We start from the raw sequence: 18430 nt of genomic DNA on the forward strand, positions 1-18430 counted from the left end.
TCAATAGGTTTTCTTTGCCTATGACCTTATACAAATAAAAAGGAAAACATTATTTTAATGTGCTTTAAAATGCCAACCAAATGAGTACATAGTACAAATCATTGATAGCATTTAATGAGCTTCAGCTCGCAAGTGCTTCCAGAATGAACTTAAGATACATTCAAAATGCTTTTAATGATTAATAAGCTGAATAGGCTCATGGTAAAGCGAAACATTATTAAATGTGTTGGTTCAAAAGTACTGGTCTAATATGAAATTCTGTGGAGATTAGATTGAAATTATCCAATAACCATGAAATAATGAAAAATTGATTATATTTTCTGCAGATTAACAAATAATTACATATTAAATATTAAAACATTATTGGCATATTGTATATGTTTGGCCTTGAGGTAAGTGAAACATGCTGCAGTGGAGACAGAATTGAGACAGAATGATTTTTTCTAACCTAGTACTGTTTACTGTCCGAGGCAGCGGGTCTGAGATATTGCCTGCAGACTTATTGAGTTATATGTTCTCCAATGAATTTTTGACACAGGAGATATCTGTCATCTGTCAGCGTCATGTAGTGTTGCTGTTGGGACTGTGGTCTAGTTTGGGCGACTTAGAATGTCTCCACGGAAAAGGTGCCATGGGGGTTCAGGATTTCCTAATATGGAATTATGGCACTTTGTTTGAATTGTAGGCCAGAAGATGAACCTTGGGTTGCCGTAACATGGCCAACCATTAACTGATATCAGAACTTTATTACCGGTATTTTATATAAGGGAATGGAATATTTGAGGACGGTAGCAATCGTGTTAGATAGTGTTTCCTTGTTATCATTGTTATAATGCCTTGATAATGAAAGTCATAGTTGGATTACTGTGAAATTTGTGTGAATTATTAGCTCACCCAGCCCGGGTGAGCTTATGTCATGGCGCGGCGTCCGCCGGTCAGTCAACATTTTCTTTAAATCGCTACTAGTCATAGAGATCTTCATGGATTTTTACCAAATTTGGCCAGAAACATCCTTTGGGGAAGGGAAACAGGGTGTGTTTAAATTTTGGTTCTGACCCCCCCAGGGGCAGGAGGGCAATAGGGAAATTAGAGGTAAATATTTAATTTCCTTCAGAAAAGGAACAATGAACCTGTATTCAGAACATTACTTGGCATTACAAACCAGCAGTACAAGCCCTCTGAACCTCTTGTTTGAGATGCAGGAACACACAAAATAGAAATAATGAAAACAATTTTCTGCTTATTGGCAGGAAAGCATTTTCAATGTTGGAAAACAAGAAAACAGGAAGATAGGCAAGAGTATTGATGATCCATAGATAAAATAGGACATATAATGGTATCAATGAATAAGGGATTTAAATGTAGCATGCAATGATTGTGCGTTATGGTGGGATGAATAGTCATTGTGCTTTGTGGTAGTTTGAAAGGTCATTGTGCTTTGTGGTGGTTTGAATGGTGATTGTGCTTTGTGGTGGGTTGAAAGGTCATTGTGCTTTATGGTGGGTTAAAAGGTCATTGTGCTTTATGGTGGTTTGAAAGGTCATTGTGCTTTGTGGTGGTTTGAAAGGTCATTGTGTTTTGTGGTGGTTTGAATGGTGATTGTGCTTTGTGGTGGGTTGAAAGGTCATTGTGCTTTATGGTGCGTTGAAAGGTCATTGTGCTTTGTGATGGTTTGAAAGGTCATTGTGCTTTGTGGTGGGTTGAAAGCTCATTGGACTTTGTGGTGGTTTGAAAGGTCATTGTGCTTTATCATGGGTTGAAAGGTCATTATGCTTTGTAGTGGGATGAATGGTCATAATTATGCTTTGTAGTGGGATGAATGGTCATAATTGTGCTTTTTGGTGGTTTGAAAGGTCATTGTGCTTTGTGGTGGTTTTAAAAGTCATTGTGCTTTGTGGTGGTTTAAAGGTCATTGTGCTTTATGGTAAGTTAAAATGTTATAATGCTTAATGGTTGTTTGAAAGGTCATTGTGCTGGGTTGAAAGGTCATTGTGCTTTGTGGTGGTTTGAAAGGTCATTGTGCTGGGTTGAAAGGTCATTGTGCTTTGTGGTGGTTTGAAAGTTCATTGTGCTTTATGGTGGTTTGAAAGGCCATTGTGCTTTGTGGTGGGTTGAAAGGGAATTGTGCTTTTGGTGAGTTGAAAGGGCATTGTGCTTTATGGTGAGTTGAAAGGTCATTGTGCTTTGTGGTGGGTTGAAAAGTCATTGGGCTTCATGGTGGGTTGAAAGGTCATCGGGCTTTATGTTGGGTTGAAAGGTCATCGGGCTTTATGTTGGGTTGAATAGTGATTTTGTTAAATTGTAGGTTGAAAGCCAATAGATTGCATGTCTGTTGGTCATATGTGTAATTCTGGAACATCTATTACATGTGTATTTTTCTTCCTCAGGACTGTCACAATATCCTGCTGATGGCTGAAGCCATGATTGGCCTGTTTTGATCATGAAAACATATTAACCAAATTGTCTCTTTACGACATTTGTTCATAACAATATTTTCGTTGGGCTTTAGAATTTCCTATTTGCGTTTGGTAATATGTTTTCCTGTTGATAGTTGTTAGAAGAGACACCCAAGGCTTGTAATCAGTTGGTCGTCATGCGATTAAATTGGTAACCATAGGAACAGATAGGACACTTCACCTTGAGAAGCAGAAAGTAGTTAAGAAGGTGTTGAAAAGGCAGGGAATTGAAGGGTTAAGGTGCCGTTAACCTTTTCTTTTGGTGAAAAAATCAACATGTTGTCACAATCTGTCATTAGCGGTGCCAAATTGGTACAGCATTAATATTGTTTTGTAAAATATACTTCAGCCATTCAAAGCAGTAAACTTGAACACATAGGGTCCCAGAATACTATAAGATTAGGTCATACAATATAACATAGCGTTAGGTCATATAATATCATAGCATTTGGTCATATAATATCATAGCGTTAGGTCATATAATATCATAGCGTTTGGTCATATAATATCATAGCGTTTGGTCATATAATATCATAGCGTTTGGTCATATAATATCATAGGGTTTGGTCATATAATATCATAGGGTTTGGTCATATAATATCATAGTGTTTGGTCATATAATATCATAGGGTTTGGTCATATAATATCATAGTGTTTGGTCATATAATATCATAAGGTTTGGTCATATAATATCATAGCGTTAGGTCATATAATATCATAGTGTTTGGTAATATAATATCATAGCGTTAGGTCATATAATATCATATGGTTTGGTCATATAATATCATAGTGTTTGGTCATATAATATCATAGCGTTAGGTCATATAATATCATAGGGTTTGGTCATATAATATCATAGCGTTTGGTCATAGAATATCATAGCGTTTGGTCATATAATATCATAGGGTTTGGTCATATAATATCATAGCTCTAGGTCATATAATATCATAGCCTCATATGGTCATATAATATCATAGGGTTTGGTCATATGATATCATAGCTCTAGGTCATATAATATCATAGGGTTTGGTCATATAATATCATAGGGTTTGGTCATATAATATCATAGGGTTTGGTCATATAATATCATAGGGTTTGGTCATATAATATCATAGGGTTTGGTCATATAATATCATAGCGTTTGGTCATATAATATCATAGGGTTTGGTCATATAATATCATAGCGTTTGGTCATATAATATCATAGCGTTAGGTCATATAATATCATAGGGTTTGGTCATATAATATCATAGGGTTTGGTCATATAATATCATAGGGTTTGGTCATATAATATCATAGGGTTTGGTCATATAATATCATAGCGTTCTAGGTCATATAATATCATAGGGTTTGGTCATATAATATCATAGGGTTTGGTCATATAATATCATAGGGTTTGGTCATATATATATCATAGCGTTTGGTCATATAATATCATAGCATATTTGGTTTGGTCATATAATATCATAGGGTTTGGTCATATGATATCATAGCTCTAGGTCATATAATATCATAGGGTTTGGTCATTATAATATAGGGTTTGGGTCATAGCTTTGGTCATATAATATCATAGGTTTAGGTCATATAATATCATTGGTCATATAATCATAGCGTTTGGCATATAATATCATAGGTTTGGTCATATGATATCATAGCTCAGGTCTAATAATATCATAGGGTTTGGTCATATAATATCATAGGGTTTGGTCATATAAATCATAGGTTTGGTCATATAATATCATAGCGTTTGGTCATATAATATCATAGCGTTTGGTCATATAATATCATAGGTTTGGTCATATAATATCATAGTCATTGGTCATATAATATCATAGGGTTTGGTCATATGGATATCATAGCTCTTAGGTCATATAATATCATAGGTTTGGTCATATATATCATAGGTTGGTCATAAATATCATAGCGTTTGGTCATATAATATCATAGGTTTGGTCATATGAATATCATAGGCGTTTGGTCATAATCATATCATAGGTTTGGTCATATAATATCATAGGTTTTGTCATATAATATCATAGCTTAGGTCATAGAATATCATAGGGTTTGGTCATATAATATCATAGGGTTTGGTCAATCATATAATATCATAGCTCTAGGTCATAGAATATCATAGGGTTTGGTCATATAATATCATAGGGTTTGGTCATATGATATCATAGGGTTTGGTCATATAATATCATAGGGTTTGGTCATATATATCATAGGTTTGTCATATAATATCATAGGTTTGGTCATATAATATCATAGGGTTTGGTCATAATATCATAGGTTTGGTCATATAATATCATAGGGTTGGTTTAGGGTTTGGTCATATAATATCATAGCTCTAGGTCATATAATATCATAGGGTTTGGTCATATAATATCATAGGGTTTGGTCATATAATATCATAGTTTGTCATAAATATCATAGGGTTTGGTCTATAGAATCATAGCTGTTTGGTCATATAATATCATAGGGTTTGGTCATATAATATCATAGGGTTTGGTCATATAATATCATAGGGTTTGGTCATATAATATCATAGGGTTTGGTCATATGATATCATAGCGTTTGGTCATATAATATCATAGGGTTTGGTCATATAATATCATATAGGGTTTGGTCATATAATATCATAGCGTTTGGTCATATAATATCATAGCATATTTTAGGTCATATAATATCATAGGGTTTGGTCATATAATATCATAGGGTTTTGGTCATATGATATCATCATAGGGTTAGGTCATATAATATCATAGGGTTTGGTCATATAATATCATAGGGTTTGGTCATATAATATCATAGGGTTTGGTCATATAATATCATAGGGTTTGGTCATATAATATCATAGGGTTTGGTCATATAATATCATAGCGTTTGGTCATATAATATCATAGGGTTTGGTCATATCATATAATCATAGCGTTTGGTAATCATATTATATCATAGGTTTGGTCATATAAATATCATATGGTTTGGTATATATCATAGTGTCATATTGGTGGTATATCATAGGTTTGTCATATATTCATAGCGTTTGGTCATATAATATCATAGGGTTGTTGGTCATATTAATATCATAGGGTTTGGTCATATAATATCATAGGGTTTGGTCATATAATATCATAGGTTTGGTCATATAATATCATCGGGTTTGGTCATATAAATATCATATGGTTTGGTCATATAATATCATAGGGTTTGGTCATATAATATCATAGCGTTTGGTCATATAATATCATAGGGTTTGGATTCATATATAACATAGGTTTGGTCATAAAATTGGTTAGGTAATATAATATCATAGGGTTTGGTCATATATAATATCATAGGGTTTGGTCATATAATATCATAGGTTTGGTCATATAATATCATAGGGTTTGGTCATATAATATTTGGTTATATATCATAGGTTTGGTCATATAATATCATAGCGTTTGGTCATATAATATCATAGGGTTTGGTCATATAATATCATAGCGTTTGGTCATATAATATCATAGGGTTTGGTCATATAATATCATAGGGTTTGGTCATATGATATCATAGCTCTAGGTCATATAATATCATAGGGTTTGGTCATATAATATCATAGGGTTTGGTCATATAATATCATAGGGTTTGGTCATATAATATCATAGGGTTTGGTCATATGATATCATAGCTCTAGGTCATAGAATATCATAGGGTTTGGTCATATAATATCATAGGGTTTGGTCATATAATATCATAGGTTAGGTCATATAATATCATAGTGTTTGGTCATATAATATCATAGGGTTTGGTCATATAATATCATAGCGTTTGGTCATAAATATCATAGGGTTTGGTCTTATAATATCATAGCGTTTGGTCATATAATATCATAGCGTTTGGTCATATAATATCATAGGGTTTGGTCATATAATATCATAGTGTTAGGTCATAGAATATCATATCAATTATATAGGGTTTGGTCATATATGATATCATAGGTTTGGTCATATAATATCATAGCGTTTGGTCATATAATATCATAGCGTTTGGTCATATAATATCATAGGTTTGGTCATAAAATCATATTAGGGTGTTGGTCATAGATATCATAGGGTTTGGTCATATAATATCATAGGGTTTGGTCATATAATATCATAGCGTTTGGTCATATAATATCATAGGTTTTGGTCATAGAATATCATAGCGTTTGGTCATATAATATCATAGCGTTTGGTCATATAATATCATAGGGTTTGGTCATAGTGATCATCATAGCTCTAGGTCATAGAATATCATAGGGTTTGGTCATATAATATCATAGGGTTTGGTCATATGATATCATAGCTTTGGTCATATAATATCATAGGGTTTTGTCTTATAATATCATAGCGTTTGAGTCATATAATATCATAGGGTTTGGTCATATAATATCATAGCGTTTGGTCATATAATATCATAGTGTTTGGTCTATAAATAATCATAGGGTTTGGGTCATATGAATATCATAGCGTTTGGTCATAATAATATCATAGCGTTTGGTCATATAATATCATAGGGTTTGGTCATAATATCATAGAGCGTTTGGTCATATAATATCATAGCCGTTTAGTTTTAGACATTTTAGAATGAGTAACCCGATTGACCGTCGGGTCATCAAATAACCCGATTTTTCAGCACTTGTACCAAAGTGTTAAAAAGCTCACAAAAATTACATCAGATAAAGCCATAAGTGCAATTTTAATTACACCTCAGGGCTTAAGAAGACTTATATCAGGCCCTAGTATAATGCAGGTAGCTATGTTTGTGTTTTCACAAACTTCCATAAAGATGTGAAATTGTAGCAATTAATTTATTCAGTCATGCATCACGATGTCCATGATCGTTTTTAGCCAGAGCCAGCTAGCAAAATCAGACATGGCCAATTAATACTGTTCAAAATCAGAAATAATCTCACATGAATAAAACATAGTCAATGTGAACCGTATCCTGTTGAAGTAGGCAGGCAAGCCAATCATAATGGCCGCCATTTTGTTTAGTCAAAGATAATAGTGAAAACGGACATGTGTAGAACAAAAAAAAACCCAGGATTTTATTTATTTAATATTTAAAAAAAATTTTTTTTTTATTAATTATCAGATATTACTGTCGTGTCGGTCTAACCGTTGACAAAATAAATGATGTAATACCTCGGTATGTTGAACGACAGTATTATCAACTGGTCGAGTGGTTCTGTCAATTGTCTAGATGGGCGGAGTTTAGATAGCCTACCCGACGTCAGGCGAGAGAGCGAGTGGGCGGAGTTTATCTGACAATGTTCTAGACTTTGAAAGGCAATATGGCTGCACCTGATAAAAAAACGTGTGGAAGATCTTATGCTAACGGGGTACTGACGGACGGTAAACTTCGTAGTGAATTACTTGATCTTCATTATAAACTAAAGGATTATCTTTTTCATGAGATTAGTAAAAAAACCCAACAACTGATGTTACGAGAGGAGGTTGTCACAAGATTATAAAGAATGTGACTGCACGCGGGACATTTAACCCAGCTACCTGTTTATCGGAACCCAAGCAAAATTACCAAGTTTATAGAATAAATAAAATCCGTAGTGAATTAAAAGTACTTTGATATTTAAGAAGTTGATTGATAAAGAAACAAACAGAGGTAAACTTACCGCGAGGCGGGCCTCACGGCAGCCATTATGTTGTTCTCGAAGTAGCCCAACAGGTTAGCTAACGTTTGTGACGCACATTCCTGTGAATTATGCTAGCGATGACGCAAAAAGTTATCCAGTCTATCCCGGCTGAAACACGGACAGCAGCTCTTGAAAACCGCGTTATCGCATTTAATGCCAGGGCTTTCTATGAAGAAACGTCTGTTGTAAAAACTGCGGGTAGGCCTAATAGAAATTATGGACACACCCTGCAGTTTTTTTGGATACGGTAATACCCGATGAGTTCAGGATAGATCTAGTTCTTATGAGTACGGTAATACCCGATGAGTTCAGGATAGATCTATCACACGAGGGTCACACATATCACACGATATAAGCCACGATTTTATTTATTTTATATACATCACTGTCATCGTCAACGGTTAAAAATTTTTTTTTTTTTTATTAATTATCAGATATTAATTATATCATTACAAAAAAATTCACAAATATTATTGAATAACAATATGAAGATAATAAATATATGCATATTTTAGGGTTTAAAATGTGTTAAAAATTATACTAAAATGTGGTTCCGCACATGACCCTTGTTTTGACCCTTTCACCCGTTTTTTCAAGGGTGATCACCCGATTTGACCTCATGAGGTTGGCAATACTGAACTTACTGCATACTTCAGTTCTACTGTATGTTGTATGGTATTATTAATCAATTAAGACCCATTGGGCCTTTTGTTTTGTCATATGGTATTGTAATATTTTGGTAGATAATCTGCTATAAGGTTAGGTTAGCTTTATTTTGTTTAAAACGCCCAATTAACAGTCAGGGTAATATATTAGTATGTGAAAGGTTTTGTAGTCAAAGGAAAGCCAAAGTACCTGAAAAAAGCCATTGACCTGCAGTCAGTCCTAAGCTGCAGCTGCTCCACATGGTCCCATAGAATTTGAGTGTTGAGACATGTATAGTACATACACCTTAACTATGCATTCAGGTAGATATGATAGGGTAGAGTTTGTTTTTTATGGGCCTGGTCAAATAAAAGTACAGTACTGTATATTTTGTCTGTTATTGCACTTTCCTCTTGTATAAATTGGTTGGTATGAATGCATATTTTTTACCATATATGTGAATGACAAGTTCAGTGAGGCTAATTCTGTAACATAACCATGAAGCAAAATATGGCAAAGATGTATTGTTCAACATTCCTTATGAAACATATAGCAAAAAATAGTGACAAATTCCACGACATTGTTAAGTATTTTGATTGATACCATTGAAATTCCAAATGGTATAGCAACACATATTAAGCAGGTACAATATGTATGCTTTAAATACTCCTGAGCTAATGTCACAGAAGTTTAACAAATGCAATACATAACCACCGAGGAGTTGTTAAAATTGTTTTTTTAGACAGGAGCATGCACCTGTTATTAGGTAAATACACTACTGTACGTAAGAGCTATTTCTGTGGATCTAGACAAAAGTTTCTTTACTCCACTGATAAGGGTCAAGTTTCGACATACAAGATATCCAACCAATGTGTAATGGTGGACAACAAGTGAGTTTGAATAATTCACACACATTTCACCACAATGGGCTATATTTCATAGCATATATCACAGTAAAATCAACTGATCTGACTTTCATTAGAAGTGGCTCCAGGATCATGAAAAAAATTCTTAGACTTAAGTGTTGACTTAGCCTGAATCATATATGACAAAACATTTTGTAACGTGATTGATCTTTGATTGGCTAAGTCTAAAATTAAGTCAGTTTTGGAGTTATAAGTCTCTTTCATGATCCCGAGGTCTGGTTTGTTTCCGATATATGAGCAAATTTTAGTGCACTTAATTGTCCCTTATCCATATGTAAATGCAGGCAGGTTTGGCCATGACCATGATGCTTTGCTGTCTCTAGTAATTCTATTATTCTTTGTACGATGTCAACATGATGTTGGCGCTTAAGAGTCCCGGTGGTCCTACCCAGAGGACCCTTAGGGCCGTGGTTCAGATGTGATTTGATTATCAGTGTGTTTAATATTGATCTAGTGCAGCAGGGACACCTGTGGTGGGTTATCTCTCTATTCAACCCTGTAATTGTTCTACCTTAATGATCACTGTAGGCTATTGCTCCTACGGTTTTCTCAGAGCTGAACAGGAAGTAGAAAGGTTTCTGACAGGAAGTGGCATTGCTGCGTTGAAAAAATTAGTATTCTAGGCTGATTGCTTGTTGTCATTATCTTGAAGCTTTTGTTGTGATCAGGTTGATATTGTGTTGGTTGTAATTCCTGTAGATCACCTAAAGGTCACAGTTGCCAACTCATATTGTGGTCTGAGATGCATGATTTTCAATGCCTTTAATGATCTCCCAAGACGACTGAACTGTGTCGAAGAAAATATAACAGAATTGGAAAATGTCTCCCCCTCCCCCCTCATTCTCACAATATTATATATCCACACATTGAGGCTATATCTGGCCCCTTTAATTGTTATCAGTCTAATAAATCAACAAATATGACCAAAAAAATTGATTATGCCAAAAATATCAGTAAACAGTCAAAACTCTTCCCTCTTGTTGTTGGGATAAGTCCTCTAAACTGTTTCCCTCAACCTATGCCCTTGGGAACGGTTCATCGGTTTGCAGTCACAATACCTTGGGAAAAGAGTTTTGACTGTTTACTGTTAATGCATGAAACTACTGTATATTACTTACCTATTTCAGTCTCGGTGTGGCAGGTTTTTTTAACAGTATTAAGTTATTGGGAGGAGAAGGGGAGGTTAAATCAAACAAAAAGCAAAATCAGGATGTCCAAATGATGTTTAGCTGGAAAAAAGTGATGTTGTATTAAATTTCCAACTCATGTCATATGGGAATTAAAAGAAGGTATGTTAAGCAGGGATCCAATAATGAGATTCTGATATTATTTATATTTTGATAATTAAAATCATTTGAAAAGCTTTTTAAGATCCTCACATTATGTCAAGTGGGAATAAAACATCGGAATGGGAATCCACCATTGTTACGATTGGGAATTCAATTTATATCAAGTAATTGTTTTAGGATGAAAATCACTAAGTTTAGATTATTGATACCGTTCATGATTTGTTTTACAGTTCAGGGGTGAAGCACTGAAGTAAAAAAAACTCAGCCGATCAGCTGAGAAGGCGTTTGAAAACTTGGGATATTTCCATCATGGCTGCTGTCAAGCTGATCTCTTTTGTATCAGGGACATAGCAGTGTCTGTCCATCTGTTTACCAGGGTAAGAAAGGATATTCATTTTTTTATGCAATCACAGGTAAATTATGGCATATGTTTTGGTTGTGATATAGTATAGTTATACTGTATCGTATGGATCTGTGTTGTTGTATGGTAATTACACTGTATGGTATGAACCTGTGTGTTGTTGTTGTATGGTATGGTATACCACTGTATGGTATGGACCTGTGATGTTGTTGTAAGATGTGTATGACTGTATGTAATTACACCTGTATGGTATATAAACCTGTGATGTTGTGATTGTGTGGTTATTATACTGTATGGTATGGACCTGTGATGTTGTGTGGTAAGTATGACTGTATGTGTATGTAGGACCTGTGATATATGGAATAATGTATGGTAATTATATTGTATGGTTAGACCTGTGATGTTGAATGGTAATTACACTGTATGGTATGGACCTGTGATGTTATGTGGAAATTATACTGTATGGTATGGATCTGTGATGTTGAATGGTTAGTATACTGTATGGTATGGACCTGTGATGTTGTGTGGTAATTATACTGTATGGTATGGACCTGTGATGTTGTATGGTAATTATACTGTATGGTATGGACCTGTGATGTTGAATGGTTAGTATACTGTATGGTATGGACCTGTGATGTTGTTGGTAATTATACTGTATGTATGGACCTGTGATGTTGTATGTAATTATACGTATGGTATGGACCTGTGATTTTTATGTATGTTGAGTTTAACTGTGGATTTGAGTTGTTGTACTGTATGGACTGTGATGTTGTGTAATTGTATGGTATGGACCGTGATGGTATGGAACTTGGTATGACTGTGATGTTATGTGAAATTTACGTATGGTAGTCTATGTGAATGGTGTAACTGTATGATGACTGTGATGTTGTTGGTAATTATACTGAGGTATGGACCTGTGATATTGTGTATGGTATTATACTGTATGTATGGACTTGTGATGTTGTTGTGTTGTATGGTAATGATACTGTATAATATGGACCTGTGATGTTGTATGGTAAGTATACTGTATGGTATGGACCTCTGATGTTGTATGGTAATTATACAGTTTGGTATGGACCTGTGATGTTGTATGGTAATTTTACCGTATGATATGGACCTGTGATGTTGTAGTGTTGTGTAAAGAGGAGAAGCTATTGTGTGATTAGCACAGTAATTATTCAGTGTGGGAAATCAATGTTCCTACTGGTGACATGCTACCACTGTCACTGTCTCCAATACAGTTGCCTTGGCGAGACCACGTATGGCCCCACGGACTACGGAGGCTGTGGTGTTGGGACCTGAGCGTCCCACTAACATACACCCCTGTGTCCCGGGAGAGTCCTTGGTATCTGAGTGTCATTGTATGTTATTGATCCAGCCTCTCGATATATCCACTGTCTAGTTGTACTGCTGCTGATAGCAGCTTCACCGGTGACACCGGAACTCGCTCTTTTCTTTACGACACATAGACTGGTCACTTTAGATCACCTGTGCTTTATATACCTGAATTCTTACCTGTGGACAATTTACCTGTGTTACCTAATCAGATGGCTGCGGATCAGAATCGGATGAAAGTAAAGGTTTGTAAATTTGAAGTTCATTCAATATACATGTACAATGACATAATAGCTATATATTATATAGCCTGACATATCCTTTGTAATTTGGTACGATGTTGCGACAGTTTTGTTTATTGCACTCATTTAACACTTTACTGGTAGGTAAAACATTTACATAAGTAATATCAGAGACCATAAATATATATAGATAGGTGTGAATAGATATTGCAAAGGTAGAATGGTATCACACCTGTGTATTGTGCTGTTTTTATGGTAAGATGATCTTAAAGTACATGCTAATTCTAAGGTGAACAGTTTACGCCTTATTAGTAAACAGTCAAAACTGTTTCCCTGAGTTAATGATACCAACCAGGTTACTATTTTCCAGTCAGATGTAGAAGTAAAAAGTTCACCTTAGTCAGTATTAACAGCAATGAAAAACTCTACTATGTTACAAAGTCATTCTAGGAGTTATATGTAAGGTAGCCAATATAAAGTCTTTGCTAATTTTAGAATGTATAATTTCAGATGACTGGTGTTTATTTAAGCACTACTAATTCTAGGGTTATAAACTAGAAGGCAATGAATCTTTGGGTCCCCAGGCCTTCTGCATGGATGGTGTGCTGGTTTGTTTGACGGGCTGTAAGTGATCTGTTTTATCCCTTAATCCTGCTGACCTACTGATTGATTATTGATGGTGGAGACATGACAATGGAAAAGATACAAGGATACTCTACCAGGTCTGAAACACTAGTCCACACAATGCTGTGTAAACAAGTGGTGAAGGGCTTGTGTGGTTTAGGAATCAATGCCCCATTGTTTGAGTCACAGTCTGTTTCAATGTTTTGATAACAAACTTGTAATACGGGGGCGTGGTGACCAAGTGGTTAACTTTTTCAATGTTTTAATAACAAACCTATAATATTGGGCCATGGTGACATGACTGAGTGGTAATGTCGCGACACACTACCACTAGACTTTCACCTCTGGTTAATGAGTTTGATATCTGTAGGTTGATAGTTTTTCTCTGGGCACTCTGGCTTTCCTCTACCTCCTTTACATTGTAAATGATCCTGGCTGTTTATTAGTATGATGCATACCATAAGTATGTAATGTGAGATTCTATAGTGCCCTACAGCTACGCATTATAAGAAGTGCCTGCTGCCTTCATTGCATGATTGTAAAAAGTTGACATACAAGTAATATTGGATCTTACCCTTTCTAGAATTCTTTTCTTTTCCTGATATTTTCCATTGACTAGTTTTAACTCTAATAGACAGCTTATTAATAATTGATGAAATATTGATAAGCTGGATCCCTTTATGATAGCAGATTTCATGCATGAGTGGCCATTCCTTGTCCAACAGATGGTACCCTGACTTGGTGTCCACACAACATCTATCCCCAGTATCTTGTAATGTTATCTTCACAGAGAATGATGGAGTCTGCAGGGTAGGTTACATTGTTTGGCTTTACTATGAAGTACGTAGCTTATAGCTTGGGCTTGCACTGAAGTCTAGTTAAAGATAGCTAATTTTTTGGGTCTATGCTGAAGTCTAGTTCAAGGATAGGTAGCTTATTGCTAGGGCCAGCTGGTAACTTATTGCTTGTGTTGTTGGGTTTGCTCTGAATTCTATAATGGAAAGTTGGGTAATCTATCATCAAAAAGATTAATTATATATTGGTAAAATGGTTGTTGTCAATATGTATGTCTCTACTCTACACTTCAATTGAGAGAGTGATGAAAGAAAGGTTGAATTAAATTAGCCTCTTTGTATTGACTCTGATATCTGATATATTTTGTCAATCATTGGATTTTGATTGTTGCTTGGTGAGAAAACCATCAAATTTTAGGCATATATAATTATGACATAATATTTGTATTTCTAGAATATTCGAAAAGTTTAAAATTCAAGTAAGAAAAATGGAATTGTCAAAAGATATTTGTTAATGATATGTATAATTATTGTATATTGTATGACTATTAATTTCCACATTTAGACATGCATGCTACTGTAAGTCTATACCCAGTTGTATAGGTGAGTATCTGTTCTGGGGCTAACTGTGTTAGCCTAGGGCCATCTGTATCAATGTACTTCTCTGTATTGATTGTATTTGATCTCTAAAGGAAATAATCTCCTACTGACTTGCAGACTTCTGTAATCATCCGGAGCAATCTATCTACATATGCGAATGAAGGAACCTCTGTTTTCACTTCGACTCAAACTAATTTTGATATCATCAGAAAGGTATTTTAAGGAAAAATTTATTAAGTCTCTTATAGAAAAACATACTTTCACAATCCTGGGATAAATTATGGAGGGAAGAATTGCAAAATCTGAGATATAATCATGGTTTCACAACCACTCCCTTTAGAATGTTGTGTTTGATTCTAATTATTGAGAAATGCACCTAACTGTGCTGTTGTGGCAATTTCTTTGGCAATGTATTTATCCTTGCTGCGTCTGCATGGCATGTAAATTAGACCATGGTGCAGCCACCAGTATAGAATATTAAAAACATCACTATAATTTGGCCTGATTATTGTTGTCCATATATGTGTCCTATCTGCATGATTCTAGACTACTTTAAGCTTCAAACTAGGGGGAGATAATCTAGTGCTTGAATTCTGCTTTGAACATTTTATCCATAATGTAAAGTCTGGTGGTCAGTCTACATGTGACTGTTTTATATGTTGTAAAGGGTTTGAGTTTATTTTATTTAATGTCAGATATATTCGGTGTCATTCAAGGTATGTCCTATGTTGGGTTATAAGGAAAGCTACATAGCACCTGCTGATCCAGCATGCCTGGTCAGCACCTGGCAACTGCCCCATGTGGATTTTGAGCTCACAATCAGAGCTAGGTGAAGGGCAAGTGAAAAGATATATCAGGACATCACAACCACTTGACCACCAACGCTCCAGTTAAGTTGGGAGCTAACAGCTACCACAGAGGAGGCTGCCTCAGGTCCTATAGAGATATTAAAGCTCGTAGATGGAGGGATGTAGAGATCTAACGTGAGATAGCTTACCACTCTGGACAGGTATCTTGTCATTGCTTTCTACTGCTGTCAGATCTCAAGGTAGATACAGTGATTTAGTCAGCCTCCGCAACTTATAGGACCATGCTCTCTCAGTGAATGAGCTGGTATGGAACTTACAACATAGGTATTAGTTCCTGGAGATTTTGTTAGACAGAAGGACATTGCATTTAAAATGTCTTTTGTCACTTGCCCATGACATTCCATGTGCTGGCTTGGCTTGGTCTTTCTGTAAGTGTTAGAGTTGTTCTTATTATATAATGATGTGGGCATTTGACCCTATTAGGTAATGTTGATGCCATGATATGACAGATGCGCCCTCTATATTCCAGATTATGCTGATGCCATGACATGGTATGTTCTCTGTTCTGAGGTTAATGCTTTCTTTACGTAACATGTATGTCCGCAATGCGCCAGGTTATACTGATGTTGCCATGACATTAAAATGTGAGCCCTTATATTCCAGATTATGGTGATGTCATGACAATATCATATGAGCTCTCTATATGAATTAAAGATTACCACGATGTTACCATGACGTTATAATGTGAACTCTCTATATTTCAGGTCACACTGATGTTGCCATGACATTTTATGTGAACTCTATATTTCAGGTCATGCTGATGTTGCCATGATGCTGTTGTGATAATTATTGACAACAGTATGGTACAGTGATGGGATCAAAACCAGACACCAGTCATCTCCCTGGACCCGGAGGGACGGGACAAATTATACCAGACACTGATAAACCACACCCAATTGAAATGGATGAAATGGAACAAACAAACTCGGATAGGAACAAATTTGATTCTAACAAAGTTGACAACGAACCAGGCAAACAGGAAGTGACATATGAGCTCTCTGGATCAGGAAATAACAATGAAGGAGGAAATAATGTGAAGTTTGACACGGAAGGAGGAGGGGGAACTGGTGGGGATTCCTATTGTTCAAACGCCGCCTGGCTGGAGTTTAAACCTGTGATTTCTCAGATGGATAAAATACTCGAGGATAGATACAAAGTAAAGACCAAACATAGTGTTAAAGCTTCCATTCAGGGAAAAGTTTACAACTTTCTGGAGCGGCCGACAGGATGGAAGTGTTTCATTTACCATTTCACTGTGTAAGTAATTATTTTAGTTACTTGTTAAAGATGCTCCACTGCTGACAAATGGTATTTTTTCACTATCAAAAACATGATCAGACGAATTAGTATTTTTCTTAAGTTACAAAAGTTACTTACTTTACACTTTTATTACCATTGAAAAGTTGGAGCTTCTAATTCTAATTCAAGTTAAAATTACAAAAAATAATAAATTGCATCCCGAAAAAAATCTGTGGCACTATATCCTATATGGAATGAAGTACTGATTGCGTATGCACCAAAGGCAAAATTAATTATTTTAAATTATTTTTTGTGTTAATTAGACATATATATATATATATACAGTTATTGTTCAAGTTATGAATATCATTTATGCTTTCTCGGCGGTTGAGCATCTTTAAATATTACATATATAAGGACTCAGTTGTTCAAATATTAGACTTAGAGTTTTTTAGTGCGAGTGTACTCTCGCACTTCTATTTTCCTTGCCGGGTGTGGAGTCTGTGTACATCCGCTATGCGCAGGTTTCAACTTCGCATGCGATACCAGAAGTCACTGTGTTATACCTTTTAATAGATTTCGCTGTGATTTAGTGACACCAACCCCTCAAAAACACACACTAAGATATACCTGTCAGTGATGTTCTACTATAAATTAATAACAGTGGCATTAGACAGTGCTAAACACATTCATTTTGTGTAAACGTCGAGCGGCGTAACATACACGATATTCTAAGCATCTGATAGACTTTGGAAACTTCCGGAACAATACAATGCAAGTAAGGTTAATATAGTCAAAAATAGACAGTGACGAAACAAATAACTTTTAGTACCAGCCAAAGACATTTTAACAGCGTTATTTAGCAGATTAAATTGAATTTATTTCACATCATTCTAGGTCCTAGGTGTACGTTGCGCTATCTTTTGCTAACCCCTGTGACCCATAGACTGCAGTTCTAATAAATATATATAAAATTACCCAGCCTTGCGTTATAACAATATCAGTCTGGATGCCTGAGTTCTAGAAATGATGTACCCCAGAAAGGCATTCAAGTATGACACAGGTAAGTCACCGCGTGCACAGAGACTGGACAGTGTTCTTGCAGACGACTGTTTTGAACAGCGATGAAACAAGTCTATTGTATTGATATCAATTAGTTAATAAACAAACTTCTATGTAACAAAGAGCACAATTAACAAAGTTCAAAATAGTTTCACATTTAGAGTTCTGATTAAGAAAAGTATATATTACAATACATCAAGGACAAAAACCATCTCCTTGCAATAGTCCCAGGGGTAATGGTAGTACTAGTGCTACGTACACCTGTTGCCAAGGATGTCTGCAGGTTATTTATTAATTATTTGTTTCAATTT

The 18430-nt window shown here is 35.4% G+C and overlaps 1 protein-coding gene across 4 annotated transcripts in view; it reads left to right on the plus strand.

Annotated features, from left to right (window-relative positions):
• Nucleotides 1–18430, plus strand: part of LOC138329396 (potassium voltage-gated channel subfamily KQT member 1-like) — a 74290-nt gene that overhangs the window by 13745 nt on the left and 42115 nt on the right. Inside the window, exons 2-3 of one of the 4 annotated variants that reach the window (XM_069276359.1) lie at nucleotides 11224–11370; nucleotides 16570–17075. In XM_069276359.1, coding sequence (XP_069132460.1) covers nucleotides 16630–17075 — 446 coding nt within the window. In that variant the 5' untranslated portion in view covers nucleotides 11224–11370; nucleotides 16570–16629. Of the gene's footprint in view, nucleotides 1–11223; nucleotides 11371–12320; nucleotides 12935–12956; nucleotides 14366–16569; nucleotides 17076–18430 lie in introns of those variants that run through there. The other 3 variants (XM_069276367.1, XM_069276385.1, XM_069276376.1) reach the window with 3 other exon arrangements.

Source organism: Argopecten irradians, chromosome 1 (genome assembly GCF_041381155.1).
Source record: "Argopecten irradians isolate NY chromosome 1, Ai_NY, whole genome shotgun sequence".
Taxonomy (NCBI): Eukaryota; Metazoa; Mollusca; class Bivalvia; order Pectinida; family Pectinidae; genus Argopecten; species Argopecten irradians.